This window comes from Tiliqua scincoides, chromosome 3, assembly GCF_035046505.1.
Source record: "Tiliqua scincoides isolate rTilSci1 chromosome 3, rTilSci1.hap2, whole genome shotgun sequence".
In the NCBI taxonomy this organism is placed as follows: domain Eukaryota; kingdom Metazoa; phylum Chordata; class Lepidosauria; order Squamata; family Scincidae; genus Tiliqua; species Tiliqua scincoides.
The window spans coordinates 268,909-287,929 of record NC_089823.1 but is presented as its reverse complement, the minus strand read 5'-3'; the positions used below and the strand labels follow the sequence as shown (position 1 = coordinate 287,929).

Below are 19,021 nucleotides of genomic sequence, written 5' to 3'. Positions count from 1 at the left end.
TTGATGAAAGTGTCGTCCCAATGTGCGGCAGCAGTGAAGAAGGCCAATTCTATGCTTGGGATCATTAGGAAGGGTATTGAGAACAAAACGGCTAGTATTATAATGCCGTTGTACAAATCTATGGTAAGGCCACACCTGGAGTATTGTGCCCAGTTCTGGTAGCCGCATCTCAAAAAAGACATGGTGGAAATGGAAAAGGTGCAAAAGAGAGCGACTAAGATGATTACGGGGCTGGGGCACCTTCCTTATGAGGAAAGGCTGCGGCGTCTGGGCCTCTTCAGCCCAGAAAAGAGAGGCTGGAGTTCTGCTCTCAGATTACCTGTAAGTGGCTCTGGCTGGTGGGTGGCCACAGGCTCAGGAGCTTTTCCCTCACTCTTCCTGCAAGCAGCAGGCGAACAAGCCGTGTATAGCCCTGGGGGCCTGTCCCTCTATGCAGGAGGGCCTTATTCCTGCCTGTCAGGGCCAAGCAGACTGGGCGACAGGAGAGGGAAGCTGCCTGAGCAGTGGGGGGGGGGCACAAGGCATGGGGCAGACCCCACCTCACTGCATGGCTCTTCAGTCAGCTGCCTCACTGGTGGGCCGGCCGGCCAGCCAGCCAGCCAGCCAGGCTTACCTTCAGCCAAAGCCTCAAGAGGCAGGGTGGTGCAGAAGTAGAGCTGGAAAGAGTCGGGCAGCAGGACGTCTTCCTTGGACTCTGCCTGGAGAAGCAAGGGGACCTCGGCTCCCTGCAGCGCCTCCTTCTCCATCAGCCGCTTGAGAGTGGGGCACCAGGGGACATTCTTCTCAAAATCCAGCAGCAGCACAGGCGAGCCTGCGGGAAACAGTGCAGCCCGCGAGCCGGTCTAGACCCACCTCCCACCCACCCCCAGGCCAGGAGCCCTCCCTCTGCGGGCATGTCCCTGAGCATACCAAGGCTGGCCGCATGCTGGAGGGTCTGCTCCAGGTCGGGGTCTGTCAGGGACACGACCGTCAGGTTGTCCTCGGGGATCTCGTCATTGCTGCCCTGCTCCACCATGTCTGGCACCAGCTCGGAGAGGACAAACGCCCGGGACTCCTCTGCCAAGGCAGAAGCAGATGAGAGGCTGGCCGAGGCACAGCAGGCCCGGGGCTCCCCGGCCTCCCCGGCCCCGGCCCCGGCCCCTCGCTCACCCTCGTCCAGCGCTCCGGCCATGAGCAGCCACACCAAGGCCTGCCTGTCGGGGTCCAGCAGCAGAGGCCAGCGGTGCGCACGGGCATGGGTGCTGGAGCGCAGCAAGACTGCTGCCAGCCGGCTGTCCAGGTCCTTGGGCTTGTTGGCCCGGTCCCAGACGCGCTGCTCTGCCGCGGAGCTCAGCAGCGACACCAGCTGGAAAGGCTGCTGCACCGGCAGCAACGGGGGGCCGCAGGAGGCGGAGCCCGGGCACGGCACCTCCTTCTGCAGGAGCCGGCCGACGTCATCCGGGCCCTGGGAGACCTGGGCGCCGGCGCACACGGCCTGCCACCGCTCCAGCAGCTCCTCTCGCCGCTGCGGGGGGAAGGGGCCCAGGTAGGTGAGGGCCGCGGCGCAGAGGAGGGCGTCGCCATACACGGTGCTCTGCTGCTGCTCCAGTTCCTGGGGGGGGGGAAGGCAGGAGCACCACTCAGGGGCAGGCAAAGCAGCTCCCAGCGGCTGCCCAGCCCGGAGCCCGCCCGGCCGAACGCCACTCGGGCGGGCGGAGGAGCCGGCGCTTGCCTTGGTCACGGCCGACCAGCTGCAGACGTGCTCGGCCACAGAGCTCTCGATGGTGGCGGCCTCCTCCTTGGCCTGCAGGGACTGGGTGAGCTGCTGCACCAGCTTCTCCTGGTGCTCCTGCTTCTGCTTCAGCTCCTGGATGCGGGCCTGGGTGGTGTCCCGCAGGTACTGGGAGTGGAGGCGCCGGTCGCCCAGCCGCAGCTTCTCCGTGTTGATCTGGGCATCGCACTGCTGGAGCTGCTCCATGGTGGGCTGCCAGTCGCGCAGCGCCCAGTGGTACCAGTAGATGGCGCGGATCCACTGGCAAAGGGCAGCCGCAGCTCGGCTAGCGCTCTGGGTGGTGGCCACCGTGAAGGTCTTGTCGCAGATCACCAGCCGACGCAGTGCCTTGAAGAGCTCGCTGGAGAGGTCGTCCTTGGGGTAGAACACCAGCTCCTGGAAGGGGAAAGGGAGGTGGCGGGGCGGCCTCTGCACGCGCCCTCGAGGGCAGGGCTTCGCTGGCGCCGAGCGTGCCTGGCTCGGCCTCGTCACACGGGCACACGGTGGCAGCCGCTATGAAGGAAGGACACTTGTGGCCAGGAAAACAGGAGCTGGGCAAGTGGCAAGGTGGCAGCACTGCTGGCTGGAAAAGGAATGTCCCTCAATTGCACAGTGCTGGAGGAGGGCTGGCTGTGGGGAGTCCTGAGGAGGTGCCTTCCCCTGGACAAGCTGCAGTTTGGGCCTGGGCCTCAGAGCCCCTGAGAACCAGAGTGTCTACTTGACCCTGCCAAGGGCCACTCACCTCCACCAGTAACCCTCAGCTGGGTCACTGGTGGGGGTGCATCACTACAACGGGGTCGGTCGGAGGGCTGGGGCTTGACGCAGACTCCCAGCATGGCCAGTGCCCCTTCCCAAGGCCTCGGGTAGAGCAGCAGGCAGAGGCCCCTGCAAGGAGCCTTGGAATATCCTCCTGCCCACGGGGCATTCTGTGCCAGAAGGGAACCCAGAGCGACCGGGGTAGGGGCAGCTCCGAGAGGAGGCTTGCCTCACAGCAGAGGGCTGCTGGGCTGCTGCTCTCTCTGGCCTCACCCTCCCCTCCCAGTGGCCACCTGGGACACCTCCCCCACCCCTTTGTCCACTTCCTCTGGGTGGCCGCGCAGAATCGGCCCAGACAGAGGGGAGGGAAAACAGGCAATGGAGATAGTGGTGAGAAAGAGATGGGTTGGCCCAAGAGGGTCCCCACACTGGGGCCAGCCTGGTCATGCCACACTTGTGTGAGTGGGGGCTAGTATCTCAGCAGCCCCCTCTCCCTGCCACAAAGGTAGCATCACCTCCCAGACACTGCAGTGCAGCAGGGAAATGGAGTCCCTCGGCTCCCTGAGACTGGGGGCAGCTTCGGGCGGTGAAGCCGTGACGAAGGAGGAGGGCCAAGCAGATGACGCTGGTGGCACTTCTAGCCCAGGGAGTCTGGGCCTTGGACGGAGAGGACGTTTGCTGGAATGGAGGCGCAGCTCCCTCCTAGGGCAGTGGTTCCTAAGCTTTTTCATCCGGCTACTTCCTTGGCCTACTGGGTCGCTGGCCGCAGCTCTCCATTAGGGCTACAGCCCCGTACATTGTAAAGGCCAGGCGGCACAGCTCACAGCTTGGGAACCACTGTCTTTTGTGGCATGTTCTTTCTCCACCATGCTGTAGGAATGAAGCTGCAGCAGGACCCAGCATGGTTCTTTAGTGCATTCAGGTGGGGGGGGAGGAAATGGAGGCTCGCAGTCTGTCCGATGAGCCAGCCACCCCTGCAGGGAAGGTGACCTGCATACCAAGTGCTGCTTTCAGCGATCTTCATGGCTCCCTGCTGTCTTGGACTCTGCCAGAGCCCCCACTTTTCTGCGTCCAGCGCAGCCCTTGCAGAAAAGCCTCCCGGGGAGCCCAGTTGGGCGGCCGGGGCTAGAACACACACGGAGAGGGCTCCAGCCTTTCCCTGACCAGGCTCCTCAGAGCAAGACAGGAGGGCCGGTGGGGGCGACCAGGGCAGCAGGGGCTTCCTTCTCTTCTGCCAAAGGCTGGGGCTGGCAGCAGCATGGAGCAGCTCACACAGAAGCTGCAGCCCACTTTCAGTGAGGAAGGGGCCTTGCAGGCTGGGAAAGGAGCCAGACCCCCCCACACACACACACACGGACCCCAACGCCCAGTGACCTGGTAGAAGTCTTCCCTGCTGAGGAGCTGCTTGCCATTCTCCCAGCCAGGCTCCTGGCCAAACATCAAGCAGAGGACGTCGACCACCTTAACCACAAGGGTTGGGGGCTGCCGGTAGCTGCGCAGCTCCTCTATGTCCTGCTCCCGAAGGGCCGCCATTGCCTCCTTGTAATCCTTGCTCATCTGCAAAGGAGAGGGAGCAGTTGGGGGTCACCCGGCCAGCCCCCTCTCCCCGAGCTGCCTGGTGCCAGGGAAGCAGCCAGCAACAGGCCCAGGCCCTGCCCACCCCCGCACCTTCTTCATGGCCAGCTCTTTCTTCTTCTCCAGGGCATCTCGCTCCTTGGTGAGGGTGTTGATGTGGGCCTCGAAGGCCTGGCACTCCTTCTCCTGCTCCTTCAGAATGGCCTGCTCCCGCTCCACCTCCTGCTGGTACTGGGCCACTTGCTGCGAGGCAGGAGAGGGACAGAGGGCAGCATCACTGGCCGGGCCGCCTGCAAGGTGCACAGCTCACTCCTCACCTCAGCCAGGCAGGGCCACAGCCCTTCCCAGAAACGGCCCCAGCATCCCCGGAAACTGGCGTTGGCACAGTTGACTGCAGCCGGGATTGTCTGACCACTTAAAACCTGTCTTAAGGTGAGCCATTCTCTTAACAGGCCTCGTCTTCATTCAGACAGCAGACTGGTAAATGAATGGCCACTAGGGAATAAGAGGCCTTGTCTTCACGCTTTATCTTTAAAAAGACCCAAAGTTCCTGACCTATTTTTCATAGGTCCTGTATTCAAATCTGTTCTGTTGACCTGATATTCCCATCTTGACCTAAGTATTTCAACAACCAAAACACGGGCCAAGCAAATTATTGTCCTGACCCAAAAACCCCTTTGGGAATTACAGAGGGACCCCTGTACCTGTGGATCCCATATCCATGAATTGGGTCTGTGCCCCCCCACATGTCCCCTGTGCAGGCCCCCTCTGGAGGCAAGGGGTGCTACACTCCCCTTGCCTGGACAGGCCTCTGAGCTCAGCAGAGTCTGCAGATGAACCTCCACGGGCTCCGCAGGGCTCAGACTGAGATTATTATTATTATTATTAATTTATACCCCACCTTTTTGCCCAGCGGGCACACAAGACAGCTTACAAACACCTTAAAAATACACTAAAAAAGAATTTACAATAATTAAAAAACACTAAAAACAAACAAACCCCGTAGATTCTCATATAAAAAAGCAAGAACGCCAGCCAGCCTGTCAACAATTAAAAGCTTTTTGAAATAAAAAGGTCTTCAGTCCACGCCGAAACGTTAGCAACGAGGGAGCAGTTCTCAGTTCTAAGGGGAGGGTATTCCACAGTTCGGGGGCCACCACCGAGAAGACCCTCTTCCTGGCCGCCGCCTCTCTCACATCACTTAGTGGTGGCACAGTCAAAAGGGCCCCCCCAGATGATCTAAGAGCACGGGCAGGATTGTAGGGAAGGAGGCGGTCCCTCAAATACCCCAGACCCGAGCCGTAAAGGGCTTTAAAAGTCAGAACTAGCACCTTGAATTGGGCCCGGAACAGAACCGGCAGCCAGTGTAGCCGCCGGAGCAACGGCTCAACAGAGTCAAACCGACGTGCCCCAGCAACCACACGAGCAGCCGCGTTCTGTACTAGTTGTAATTTCCGGACCGTCTTCAAAGGCAGCCCCACATAGAGCGCATTGCAATAATCTAATCTAGATGTCACTAGGCATGGGTTACTGTGGCCAGGTCCGCGCAGCTCAGGTACGGTCGCAGCTGGTGAATCAGCCGAAGCTGAGCAAAGGCATAATGGATTTTTCCTCCAGAAACTTGTCCAATCCCCTTTTAAAGGCGTCCAGGCCAGACGCCATCACCACATCCTGTGGCAAGGAGTTCCACGGACCAACTACATGCCGAGTAAAGAAATATTTTCTTTTGTCTGTCCTAACTCTCCCAACACTCAATTTTAGTGGATGTCCCCTGTTTCTGGTATTATGTGAGAGTGTAAAGAGCATCTCTCTATTGTCAGGGTTAGACAACAACCTGGGGAAATTTGGCCTGGATAAGGTAGGGCTTAAGCTGTGTAAAGTGCTGAGTCACCAAGAAACAGGTGAAAAGAGAGCTCACTAATGAGACAGGTGATGAGCTAGCATCAGGAGGAGGAGACACCACCCTTCCTGATTCATGCACAGGGCACATAAAGAGACTGTAAGAGCCCTCATGTGGTAGAAGGCAGGGGAGCCTAGTGGTCATGTATGCAGCACGTTCTGCTGTCTCTATTTTCTTTGCTATGCTGCTGTTATTTTCCGTTACCTTGTAAATACAGACTGAAATAATGAAGGATTTGTGTCTGACGTGCTCTCTATCGTGTGGGCTGAGTCTTTGAGGCTGCATTCCACAGGCAGCAACAGATAGGAGGCTGCTCCCTCCTCAATATCTATCCACTCAGTCCATCCCCTGCATAATTTTGTATGTCTCAAACATGCCCCCCCCTCAGCCGTCTCTTTTCTAGTCTTTGAAAGAGTTCTAAAACCAGAACCTAAACCTCTTGAAGTAACTTTGGATTGGGCCTCTTCAGCCTAGAAAAGAGGTGCCTGAGGGAGGACATGATTGAGACATACAAAATCATGCAGGGGATGGACAGAGTGGATAGGGAGATGCTCTTTACACTCTCACATAATACCAGAACCAGGGGACATCCACTGAAATTGAGTGTTGGGAGAGTTAGAACAGACAAAAGAAAATATTTCTTTACTCAGTGTGTGGTTGGTCTGTGGAACTCTTTGCCACAGGATGTGGTGGCAGCATCTGGCCTAGATGCCTTTAAAAGGGGATTGGACAAATTTCTGGAGGAAAAATCCATTACAGGTTTCAAGCCACGATGTGTATGCACAACCTCCTGATTTCAGAAATGGGGCAACTGTTACCCTGCACATGCCCAATCTCATCTGATCTTGGAAGCTAAGCAGGGTCAGGCCTGGTTAGTACTTGGATGGGAGACCACCTGGGAATACTGGGTGCTGTAGGCTTATACCATAGTCTTTCAAGACTGAAGGTTGCCAACCAACCTATGTCAGAATGCCAGATGCAAGGGAGAGCACCAGGATGCAGGCCTCTTGTTATCAGGTGTGCTCCCTGGGGCATTTGGTGGGCCGCTGTGAGATACAGGAAGCTGGACTAGATGGGCCTATGGCCTGATCCAGTGGGGCTGTCCTTATGTTCTTAATTCTCTCCACAAGCCATCCCCATGGCTCTTCCTCCTCCCTGCCTTCTTTCTGGTCCATCATAAGAACATAAGAACATAAGAACAGCCCCACTGGATCAGGCCATAGGCCCATCTAGTCCAGCTTCCTGTATCTCACAGCGGCCCACCAAATGCCCCAGGGAGCACACCAGATAACAAGAGACCTCATCCTGGTGCCCTCCCCTGCATCTGGCATTCTGACTTAACCCATTCCTAAAATCAGGAGGTTGCGCATACACATCATGGCTTGTACCCCATAATGGATTTTTCCTCCAGAAACTCATCCAATCCCCTTTTAAAGGCGTCTAGGCTAGACGCCAGCACCACATCCTGTGGCAAGGAGTTCCACAGACCGACCACGCGCTGAGTAAAGAAATATTTTCTTTTGTCTGTCCTAACCCGCCCAACACTCAATTTTAGTGGATGTCCCCTGGTTCTGGTATTATGTGAGAGTGTAAAGAGCATCTCCCTATCCACTCTGTCCATCCCCTGCATAATTTTGTATGTCTCAATCATGTCCCCCCTCAAGCGTCTCTTTTCTAGGCTGAAGAGGCCCAAACGCCGTAGCCTTTCCTCATAAGGAAGGTGCCCCAGCCCCGTAATCATCTTAGTCGCTCTCTTTTGCACCTTTTCCATTTCCACTATGTCTTTTTTGAGATGCGGCGACCAGAACTGGACACAATACTCCAGGTGTGGCCTTACCATAGATTTGTACAACGGCATTATAATACTAACCGTTTTGTTCTCAATACCCTTCCTAATGATCCCAAGCATAGAATTGGCCTTCTTCACTGCCGCCGCACATTGGGTCGACACTTTCATCGACCTGTCCACCACCACCCCAAGATCTCTCTCCTGATCTGTCACAGACAGTTCAGAACCCATCAGCCTATAGCTAAAGTTTTGATTTTTTGCCCCAATGTGCATGACTTTACACTTACTGACATTGAAGCGCATCTGCCATTTTGCTGCCCATTCTCCCAGTCTGGAGAGATCCTTCTGGAGCTCCTCACAATCACTTCTGGTCTTTACCACTCGGAAAAGTTTGGTGTCATCTGCAAACTTAGCCACTTCACTGCTCAACCCTGTCTCCAGGTCATTTATGAAGAGGTTGAAAAGCACCGGTCCCAGGACAGATCCTTGGGGCACACCGCTTTTCACCTCTCTCCATTGTGAAAATTGCCCATTGACACCCACTCTCTGCTTCCTGGCCTCCAACCAGTTCTCAATCCACGAGAGGACCTGTCCTCTAATTCCCTGACTGTGGAGTTTTTTCAGTAGCCTTTGGTGAGGGACCGTGTCAAACGCCTTCTGAAAGTCCAGATATATAATGTCCACGGGTTCTCCCGCATCCACATGCCTGTTGACCTTTTCAAAGAATTCTATAAGGTTGGTGAGGCAAGACTTACCCTTACAGAAGCCATGCTGACTCTCCCTCAGCAAGGCCTGTTCGTCTATGTGTTTTGAGATCCTATCTTTGATGAGGCATTCCACCATCTTACCCGGTATAGATGTTAGGCTGACCGGCCTATAGTTTCCCGGGTCCCCCCTCTTTCCCTTTTTAAAAATAGGCGTGACATTTGCTATCCTCCAATCTTCTGGCACCGTGGCCGTTTTGAGGGACAAGTTGCATACCTTAGTCAAGAGATCTGCAACTTCATTCTTCAATTCCTTAATAACCCTTGGGTGTATGCCATCAGGGCCCGGTGACTTATTGATCTTTAATTTATCAATGAGGTCTGAAACATCTTCTCTTTTAACCTCTATCTGACTTAACTCCTCGGTCAGGAGGGGCCGTTCGGGCAGCGGTATCTGCCCGAGGTCTTCTGCCGTGAAGACAGATGCAAAGAACTCATTTAATTTCTCTGCCATCTCTAAGTCTCCTTTTATCTCCCCTTTCCCTCCCTCACCATCCAGAGGGCCAACTGCTTCTCTGGCGGGTTTCCTGCTTCTAACATATTTGAAGAAGCTTTTATTATTCCCCTTAATGTTGCTGGCCATGCGTTCCTCATAGTCTCGCTTGGCCTCCCCTATCACCTTCTTACATTTCTTTTGCCACAGTTTATGTTCCTTTTTATTCTCTTCATTAGGGCAAGACTTCCATTTACGGAAGGAAGCAAACAGGTGGCAAACATCATGGGGCAAACAGGTGGCCTCCCCTTTCTGACAGCCCAAGCTGAATGTCCTTGGAAATTCCTCTCATCCACAGTTTGATTCTGCCCATTTTGGCTTCATGTGGGTGTGCAGATTCTTTGGGTGCTGCCAAAGCCTGAATGAGCTTTCACAGTGGTCAACGCAGCCTCCTCTCTCCCTCCAGAAAGGACTGTGTGAAGATGCTGGAAGGCTGCCCCTTGTCTGCTTGTGCAGGCTGCAAGACAAGGCTCCAAGAAGCCAAGCTCTGAGAGGAGAGTCCTCTCAGCAAAGCCTGCCTGGATGGCAGACATCCACTAGGAGGCTGGCTGGCAGGGCAGAGGCTTCTGAGGTGCCGGTCCAAGGGCTCTCGGCACTGCGCCTCACTCACCTCCTTGATCTTGGCCAGCTTCTGCTGGAGAACCTTCACGTCCCGCGTGTGCTCTTGCTGCTTCTTGCTCACTTCGCCCATCTTGAACAGGGCCAGCTTCATCCTGCAGCAAGGAGAGGAAGTCTCTGAGGAAGTCTGGCAGGGACAGGCTGCAGGCCACACCCCCCAGAGGCCACGAGTACAAGTGCCTGGCAGAATCTGTCCGGTGCCTTGGTGCACAATGGTCTCTGGAGGGAAGGAGGAGTGGGCAAGGAGGGAAGGAGTTCACTCTCCACTCCCCCCCCCTTCCTGTGGAAGCCTGGGATTGGAAGAGACCCTGGAGATCATCAAACCTCCTGCAAACAGTCCACAATCACCACATCCCCAACAGGTGGGGATGCATCAAGACCTCCAACAATGACAGACAGTGCACCAACCTCCAAGGCAGGTTGGCTCACTGCCAAACAGTCTGAACCAGCAGGAAGCTATTCCGAACATTTAAGGATCATCTCCCTTGCCTAGACCCATCTGTCTGGGTTCTGCCCTCTAGGGCAGTCAAGAGCAAATCAGCTCTCTCTGCCTCAGGCACTTGCAGAGAATGCTCTTGCTCCCCCCCCCCCCCCGTAACCATCTCTTATCTCAAGTGACCACACCAGATCCCTTCCACGTGCTCTCATAGGGCATGGCCTCCAGTCCCTTTGCCAACCTGGTGACTGTCCTTGGGACCCGCTCCAGTTGGTAAATATCCCTCTGAATTGGTGGTACCCAGAACTGGATGCCCTCCTCCAGGAGAGGTCTGACGTAAGGTTGCCATCACCCCTCGTTCTCTCAACTCTCGACTTCTTTTGAGGCTGCCCAGGACGTCGAACTATAAAAGTTTTCTGGGATAAGTGTCATGGTCCATACCAGGGGTCTCCAAACAACAAGAACAACAACAACAGTATTTATATACCGCTTTAAAACAAAAAGTTCACAAAGCGGTTTACAGAGAAAATCAAATATCTAATGGCTCCCTGTCCCAAAAGGGCTCACAATCTAAAAAGATGCAACACCAGCAGACAGCCACTAGAAAAGACAGTGCTGGGGTGAGGTGGGCCAGTTACTCTCCCCCTGCTAAATAAAATGCGGCCCGTGGCCAGTCTCTGATTCCCTGGCCTCTGGCCCACTTGACCAAACACAACCAGAGCTGTGCTTGTTGGGTGGGGGAATGAGGGTGCTTTAAGTGTGTGTGCTTTATTTCTTGGGCTGTGTTGGTGCTTGGAGAAATCCTGGACATTTGAGCCCATTCATTCATTGCAGTCATTCATCTAAGTTCCATCTCTAATGTATTTATTTAAATTTTGTATTTCATTTTTTTCCGGCCCTCGACACCTTGCCAGATATTTGATGCAGCCCTTCGGCTGAAAAGTTTGGAGACCCTGGTCTATCCTAAAAACGTAAGTGCTATAAACTAAAGATTAAAAACTAAAAACCCTGAAAATGAAAACCACACTCAAGAGCGAAAAACTAAGGATTAAAACTGAAAATTAAAAACTCATAAGAACATAAGAACAGCCCCACTGGATCAGGCCATAGACCCATCTAGTCCAGCTTCCTGTATCTCACAGCGGCCCACCAATTGCCTCAGGGAGCACACCTGATAACAAGAGACCTCATCCTGGTGCTCTCCCTTGCATCTAGCATAGCCCATTTCTCAAATCAGGAGGTTGCACATGCACATCATGTCTTGTAACCTATAATGGATTTTTCCTCCAAAAACTTTTCCAATCCCCTTTTAAAGGCATCCAGGCCAGATGCCGTCACCACATCCTGTGGCAAGGAGTTCCCCAGACCAACCACACGCTGAGTAAAGTAATATTTCCTTTTGTCCTAACTCTCCCAACACTCAATTTTAGTGGATGTCCTCTGGTTCTGGTGTTATGTGAGTGTATAAAGAGCATCTCTCTATCCACTTTATCCTTCCCAAGCATAATTTTGTATGTCTCAATCATGTCCCTCCTCAGGCGCCTCTTTTCTAGGCTGAAGAGGCCCAAAGGCCGTAGCCTTTCCTCATAAGGAAGGTGCCCCAGCCCAGGAATCATCTTAGTCGCTCTCTTTTGCACCTTTTCCATTTCCACTATGTCCTTTTTGAGATGCGGCGACCAGAACTGGACACAATACTCCAGGTGTGGCTTGTGCATTATAATATTAGCTGTTTTGTTCTCAATACCTTTTCTAATGATCCCAAGCATAAAATTGGCCTTCTTCACCACCGCCGCACATTGGGTCGACACTTTCATCAAGCTGTCCACCACCACCCCAAGATCTCTCTCCTGATCTGTCACAGACAGCTCAGAACCCATCAGCCTATATCTAAAGTTTTGATTTTTTGCCCCAGTGTGCATAACTTTACACTTACTGACATTGAAGCGCATCTGCCATTTTGCTGCCCATTCTGCCAGTCTGGAGAGATCCTTCTGGAGCTCCTCACAATCACTTCTGGTCTTCACCACTCGGAACAGTTTGGTGTCGTCCGCAAACTTTGCAACCTCACTGCTCAACCCTGTCTCCAGGTCATTTATGAAGAGGTTGAAAAGCACTGTTCCCAGGACAGATCCTTGGGGCACACTGCTTTTCACCTCACTCCATTGTGAAAATTGCCCATTGACACCCACTCTTTGTTTCCTGGTCTTCAACCAGTTCTCAATCCATGAGAGGACCTGTCCTCTAATTCCCTGACTGTGGAGTTTTTTCACTAGCCTTTGATGAGGTAACATGTCGAACGCCTTCTGAAAGCCCAGATATATAATATCCATGGGTTCTCCCGCATCCACATGCCTGTTGACCTTTTCAAAGAACTCTATATGGTTTGTGAGGCAAGACTTACCCTTACAGAAGCCATGCTGATTCTCCCTCATCAATGCCTGTTCGTCTATGTGTTTTGAGATTCTATCTTTGATGAGGCATTCCACCATCTTACCCAGTATAGATGTTAGGCTGACCGGCCTATAGTTTCCCGGGTCCCCCCTCTTTCCCTTTTTAAAGATCAGCGTGACATTTGCTATCCTCCAATCCTCTGGCACCGTGGCCGTTTTGAGGGACAAGCTGCATATTTTAGTCAAGAGATCAGCAACTTCATTCTTCAATTCCTTAATAACTCTTGGGTGGATGCCATCAGGGCCTGGTGACTTATTGATCTTTAATTTATCAATGAGGTCTGAAACATCTTCTCTTTTAACCTATATCTGACTTAATTCCTTGATCAGGAGGGGCCGTTCAGGCAGCGGTATCTGCCCGAGGTCTTCTGCTGTGAAGACAGATGCAAAGAACTCATTTAATTTCTCTGCCATCTCTAAGTCTCCTTTTATCTCCCTTTTCCCTCCCTCACCATCCAGAGGGCCAACCGCTTCTCTGGCAGGTTTCCTGCTCCTCACCTATTTGAAGAAGCTTTTATTATTCCTCTTAATGCTGCTGGCCATGCGTTCCTCATAGTCTCGCTTGGCCTCCCATATCACCTTCTTACATTTCTTTTGCCACAGTTTATGTTCCTTTTTATTCTCCTCATTAGGGCAAGACTTCCATTTATGGAAGGAAGATTCTTTGCCCTTTACGGCCTCTCTTACTTAGCTGGTTAGCCATGCAGGCACCCTCCTGGATTTAGTGGAGTCCTTCTTCCTTTACGGTATACACTTCCGCTGCGCCTCTATTACTGTTGATTTGAGCAACCTCCATGCTCTCTGTAGAGACTGGACTCTTTTTACCTTCCCTCTCAACCTCCTTCTAACCAGCCTTCTCATTTGAAGGAAGTCCACTCGTTGGAAGTCAAGGGTTTTTGTTAGAGATTTGCCTGGTATTCTTCCCCTGACGTGCATGTCGAAATGGATCGCAGCATGATCACTGTTCCCCAATGGCTCACTAACATTGACATCTCTAACCAGGTCCCTAGTACCGCACAATATTAAATCCAGAGTCACCTGCCCTCTGGTGGGCTCCGTGACTAGCTGCTCTAAGCCACAGTCATTTAGCACGTCAAGAAATCTGGTCTCCTTATCGTGACCAGAACACAAATTGACCCAGTCAATATGAGGATAATTGAAGTCCCCCATGATTACAACCCTGTCCCTCCTTGTCACCGCCCTGATCTGTTTCCTCATTTCAAGGTCCCTATCCGATTTCTGGTCTGGAGGACGATAGCACGCCCCCAGTATTACATCACTGCACAAGCCTGGTAATTTAACCCACAGAGATTCTACGGTGGAGTCGGACCCACCTTCAATCTCTACTTTGCTGGATTCTATCCCTTCCTTAACAGAAACGGCCACCCCACCTCCAACACGCCCCTGCCTGTCCCTCCTGTAGAGTTTATAGCCCGGGATTGCGGTATCCCACTGATTCTCCGCATTCCACCAGGCTTCCGTTATGCCCACTATGTCAGTGTTTGCCCTTGTCACCAGACATTCCAGTTCTCCCATCTTTGCTTGGAGATTTCGGGCATTTGCATAAAAGCATTTGTACATGGAATGCCCCAGGATGGGCTGCTTATTCGCTCCTTTGTCCCTGCATCCTCTCACTGCGCCAAACCATCTATCACATCCCGTCACGCTACCTTTCCCCATTTCTTCTCCTACTCTGCCTTTGTCTTGTTCTTCTCTAACCTCCCCATCCTCGTCCCATACGGATGAGGAGTCCCAAACTGGATACCCCTCGGCTCCTGTCGGCCTTCCCCCAGGGATCAGTTTAAAAGCTGCTCTGCCACCTTTTTAATGTTATGCGCCAGCAGTCTGGTTCCATTCTGGTTCAACTGAAGCCCGTCCCTCTTGTACAGGCCCCGCTTGTCCCAAAACGTTCCCCAGTGCCTAACGAATCTAAACCCCTCCTCCCTACACCACCATCTCATCCACGCATTGAGACCCCTGATCTTTGCCTGCCTCGCTGGCCCTGCGCGTGGAACAGGTAGCACTTCAGAGAACGCCACCTTTGAGGTCCTGGCTTTCAGCTCCCTACCTAATTGCCTAATTTGGGCTCCAGGACCTCCCGGCTACACTTGCCCACGTCGTTGGTGCTGACATGCACAACCACTACCTCCTCCCCAGCACTACCTACCAGCCTGCGTAGACAAGAAGTGATGTCTGCAACCTTCACACTAGGCAGGCAAGTCGCCATGCGGTCCTCACATCCATCACAAACCCCTCTCTCTATGTTTCTAATAATCGAATCCCCCACTACAAGAAGCCCCTGACCCCCCTCCCGCCAAGGAGTATCCTGAGTGCATTCGGATACGGGCCCGTCCCCTGGAGAAGGGGTCCCCCCTAGGGGATTGTTTCCCTCCTCCCCAGGATGTCGTCCTCCTACCCCAAGATTTCCCACCCGGGCAGCTGAGGAGCTGCATGCCTGAAGTTGGGACAAAGCCTGATCGTCCCCGCTAGTCTCCCCACGGTCCTTCTCTGCCTGTCTCTGCTTCTCCAGGTTGGCCAAGCCTTCAAGGGAGCGGACGTGTTCCCTGAGTCCATGGAGCTCCCTGCACCGAGGACACACCCAAGACTTATGCCCCAGTGGCATATAGCCATACATGTGGCACTCGATGCAAAACACTGGATAGCCCCCGCCCTGCTGCTGGCTGTCTGACTGCATAGGTGTTTTTGTCATTTTTATTTAGGGCTGTGCAGCATGGCCTTTCCCAGTTTGAAGAGACACTTGGCCAACAGTCTGAGGCTAAGAGGCAAAGAAGGAAGGCCCACAGTCAGGGAGACAGACCAGGGACAGACTGCACTTGCTCCCGGGGTGGAAGGGATTGTCACTCCCGGATTGGCCTTTTCAGCCACACTAGATGCTGTTCCAGAACCACCTTTCAGAGCGCGATACCAGAGTCTTTCGAGACTGAAGGTTACCAACACAATACTTAAAAACCCTTCACTGGTTTGCTGCCCTCTTCTCAAGGGGAGAGAATGGGCGGTGTCTGGGGCCCTGGCTTCCTCGCCCTGCTGCTGAACTTGCACAGATGCTAAACTCGCGGTGCCTTGCCTGGCACTTTGTACCCGAGGCACTGGGTTTTCCAGAGGCCATGCGTGCTTCTGCAGAGAGGCTCACGCCGTGGCAGGCACTAGCTTTATACTCCTAGCTAGCTCCTCCCTCTTTGCTGATTGAAAAGGGGCTGGTCTTCCCAGGTGAGATTTCCCTGAATGGGGTGCTTGGATTTGCCTAATGGGGCTCTTATCAACTCCTAAAGGTCAATTGCTATGAATTAAAGGATAATGACTATGCTAAATTGTCCTGGCTGGGTGGGAACTGGCCCTTCCTAGGTTCTTACCCTCCTACTTCAGTTCTCTGAGGCTGGACTGTTTTTTAACCTCAAGCTGGTTTTTTATTTGTTTAAACTGCACTGGTTTAAGAGATTTTTGGCTTGGCAGAACTTACACACTAAGGTTTAAATCCTGTTTAGCCCTGCTAAAATCCTGCTTTTATTAAGTGTGCACCTTTATTTTATTTATTTATTGCTCTCACCTAGATCCTGTGTCCTAATTTACTGAACCTTTAGATTATGTTCTAACGTAGGTTAAGTTTAACTTGGGTTAAGTATAGGGTTAATTTAAACCAAGCAGAAAAACTTGCTTTCTACTTTATCCTCCTCTGTTTTATTTATTTTTCCCAGTGCCTGTACCTTGGGCTCTTACTCACAAGTAGGACTTTGCTCCTGCTCAGAGTAGACCTCTGTACGCACTTACGTATTTATTTCTATTGCCCTCACCTAGCTCCTGTGCCCCAACTTGCTGAACCTTAGAATCCCTCCCTCAGGTTAGATTAGGTGCTAACTTGAGTAAAGCTTAGGTAAAGCTAAGCTAAAGGTAAAGCTAAATTTCAATGTTGATCTAAGGTTGACTTAAGGTTAAAAGACAAAGAGTTAGAAAGAGTACACTTCCCTTCTCTTTCTCTTCCTCTTCACAACTCAGGGAGTCTTCCCTCTCCTTCTCCAAAACTCAGAGGTCCACTTGCCTTCCCCTTCTCCTCGCCCAGATGCTAAACTCGTGGTGCCTTACCTGGCACTTTGTTCCCGAGGCACTTGGTGTCCCAGAGGCCACGCGTGCTTCTGCAGAAGCTCTTAAGTAAAGGCTAAAAATTTAAAAGACTAGAAGCTAAACTAGCTAGACTAAAAAGCTCAGAACTAAAACCAGCAACTAAAAGCTAAAAAATGGAAGACTAAAAACTGACAGTTGCGTCCCTAACTGAGTGGACAATCAGCTACACTCTATGTAAGAATAGGGGAGTCCTGAGTTTTAGGTCCTGAGGAAGTTGCTGTAGCCTCTGAGGAAGCTCACTAAAGAGGTTGTGGGTGAAACACCAGGTTTCCATTTTTAGTCTTTAGTTTTTAGCACTTAGTTTTTAGTTTTAGTATGTAGACCTTGGCACTTATCCCAAAAAATCTTCTATAGTTCAGTATGGAGTCCAGCCATGAACGCCTCAGCCCAGAGGTTTTCAGTCTGTGCGTGGTAACACCCTCGGGAGGCGGGGAGAGTCTCCACGGGCATCGCAGGGCATCTTGGGGAGAGAAGTAGCCACAGCAGTTCTGCTCAGCCTCCCTACTTGCTGCTTTCATGGGGAAAAGCAGCGGCTGCAGCTGTGAACAAGGTGGGTGGGACAGCATGAGGTGGGGGAGTGTGAAAGGTGGTGAAGCCTCCCCAGCATTGGGCTTACCTCCAGTGAGAGAGGTCAACAGCCAGCTTCCTGCGCTGCGTGTGCTTAGTGGCCAGGCCCTCTCTGGCCTTGGGTTTCCCTCCCAGTCCAGAGAAGGCTCAGCCAGCGATCCACACACACATGCAGCCTTCTCTGGGGTCCTGCAGAGAGGACCTGGCCAGTGAGCAAGGTCCTGCGCTGGGCATGGCCTCAGGCTCCTGCTCACCAGCCAAGCCCTCTCCAGAGCAAGGGAAGCCCAAGGCCAGAGAGGATCCCACCGGCAAGCACGCTCAGCCTGGGGCCCTGCTGACTGGCTGGGTCCTCTCTGCAGCAGGAGGGAAGCCCAACCCAGTGGCGTAGCTAATGATTGTGTAGCTCGGTGCCAAGCTCAAAATGTTGCCCTGGAAGTGATGTCACAACCTGGAATCAAAGAAGATTTGTAGCCCCCCCCCAAGACAAAATCAAATTTAATTAAGTAAATAAATAAATAAAAAGTGTGCCCCTGATAGGTTTGAGACACTGTGCTGGGGTGAAGAGGGATGGTTTTCCTCCCCTTGCTAAATATAAGAGGGGCACCACTTGAAAAAGTGCCTCTTTACCCACTTAGCAGGGTCACTGTATTATGATACAAGGAGATGAGAGCTGACTCATATTAACACCTTATTGGTTTCATGCTGTGTCATGATAACATGTCATTGCAACATGTCAGTAACATAATAATATGTCATTTCCTCTCAGAACAATCAGTTTCATAGGTTAATTGGCTGTAACTTTTGATAGAATATGGATATTGCAATGCAGTTTGTTTCACTGCATTCAGCATAAAATTAGGGTTTTATGCTAACCCCTGCTAATTGGGTAAGAGGCACTCTTTCAAGTGGGTGCTCCTCTTTTTAGCAGGGGGAGAGTAACTGGCCCTCCTCACCCCAGCAGGGTCTTTTCTAGTGGCTGTCTGCTGGTGTTCTTTTGCATCTTGTTAGATTGTGAGCCCTTTTGGGACAGGGAGCCATTAGTTATTTGATTTTTTTCTCTGTAAACCACTTTGTGAACTTTAGTTGAAAAGCAGTATATAAATACTGTTAATAATAACAATAACAACAACAACAACAACAACCTTTCCAATGATATATAACATGATGGTATTATTCATACATACCAAGATTTTCAATTTTGGTCAGTAGTGTCGAGCTCAGCTTGATGCCCGGTGCAACTGCTACCCCCTGCACCCCCTTACGCCACCCCTGCTACACCACTGGCCCAACCACGGAGAAGGCTGGCCGGGTGGAGCTGCGTGTGCTTACCGGCTGAGCCCTCTCTAGCGCCAGGCCTCCCTCTGGTGCTGGGGAAGCCTTGGCTGGAAACGCGTGCAGCACCTCTGAGCTCTGTTGCCAGCCAGCCAGCCAGCCTTCTCTAGTGCCAGGCTTCCCTCACGTTCCACGGAGGACCCGCCAGCAAGCATGCTCAGGAACAGGCTTCCCGTGGTCCTGCATTACCACACTGAGCATGCTTGCTGGCTGGATCCTCCCTGGAGCATGAGGGAAGCCTGACCCGACAGAAGGCTGGCCAGGCGACGGGGTGCTGCATTTGATCAGCGCAGAGCCTCCTCTAATTTCGGGCTTCCCTCCCAGTCAGGAGGGAGGTGTGCGCCTGACAGGCTCCAGACCGGGAGAGAAGCCTGAAGCTAGAGGTGGCTCCACAGATAAGTGGATGCAGCATAGGGCTTCCCTCCACCTAGGAGGGAGGGAGCCCAGAACTTAA

At 52.6% G+C, this 19,021-nt stretch overlaps 1 protein-coding gene and 1 pseudogene across 1 annotated transcript in view; one reads left to right on the top strand and one right to left on the bottom strand.

Moving 5' to 3' along the window:
* Positions 1–19,021, bottom strand: part of DNHD1 (dynein heavy chain domain 1) — a 74,022-nt gene that overhangs the window by 23,216 nt on the left and 31,785 nt on the right. The window contains 7 exon segments of the mRNA XM_066619433.1: positions 614–811; positions 910–1,056; positions 1,150–1,591; positions 1,712–2,146; positions 3,881–4,063; positions 4,175–4,324; positions 9,638–9,740. Of these exon segments, the coding sequence (XP_066475530.1) occupies positions 614–811; positions 910–1,056; positions 1,150–1,591; positions 1,712–2,146; positions 3,881–4,063; positions 4,175–4,324; positions 9,638–9,740 (1,658 nt within the window).
* LOC136646144 (5S ribosomal RNA) lies at positions 6,788–6,901 on the top strand (annotated as a pseudogene).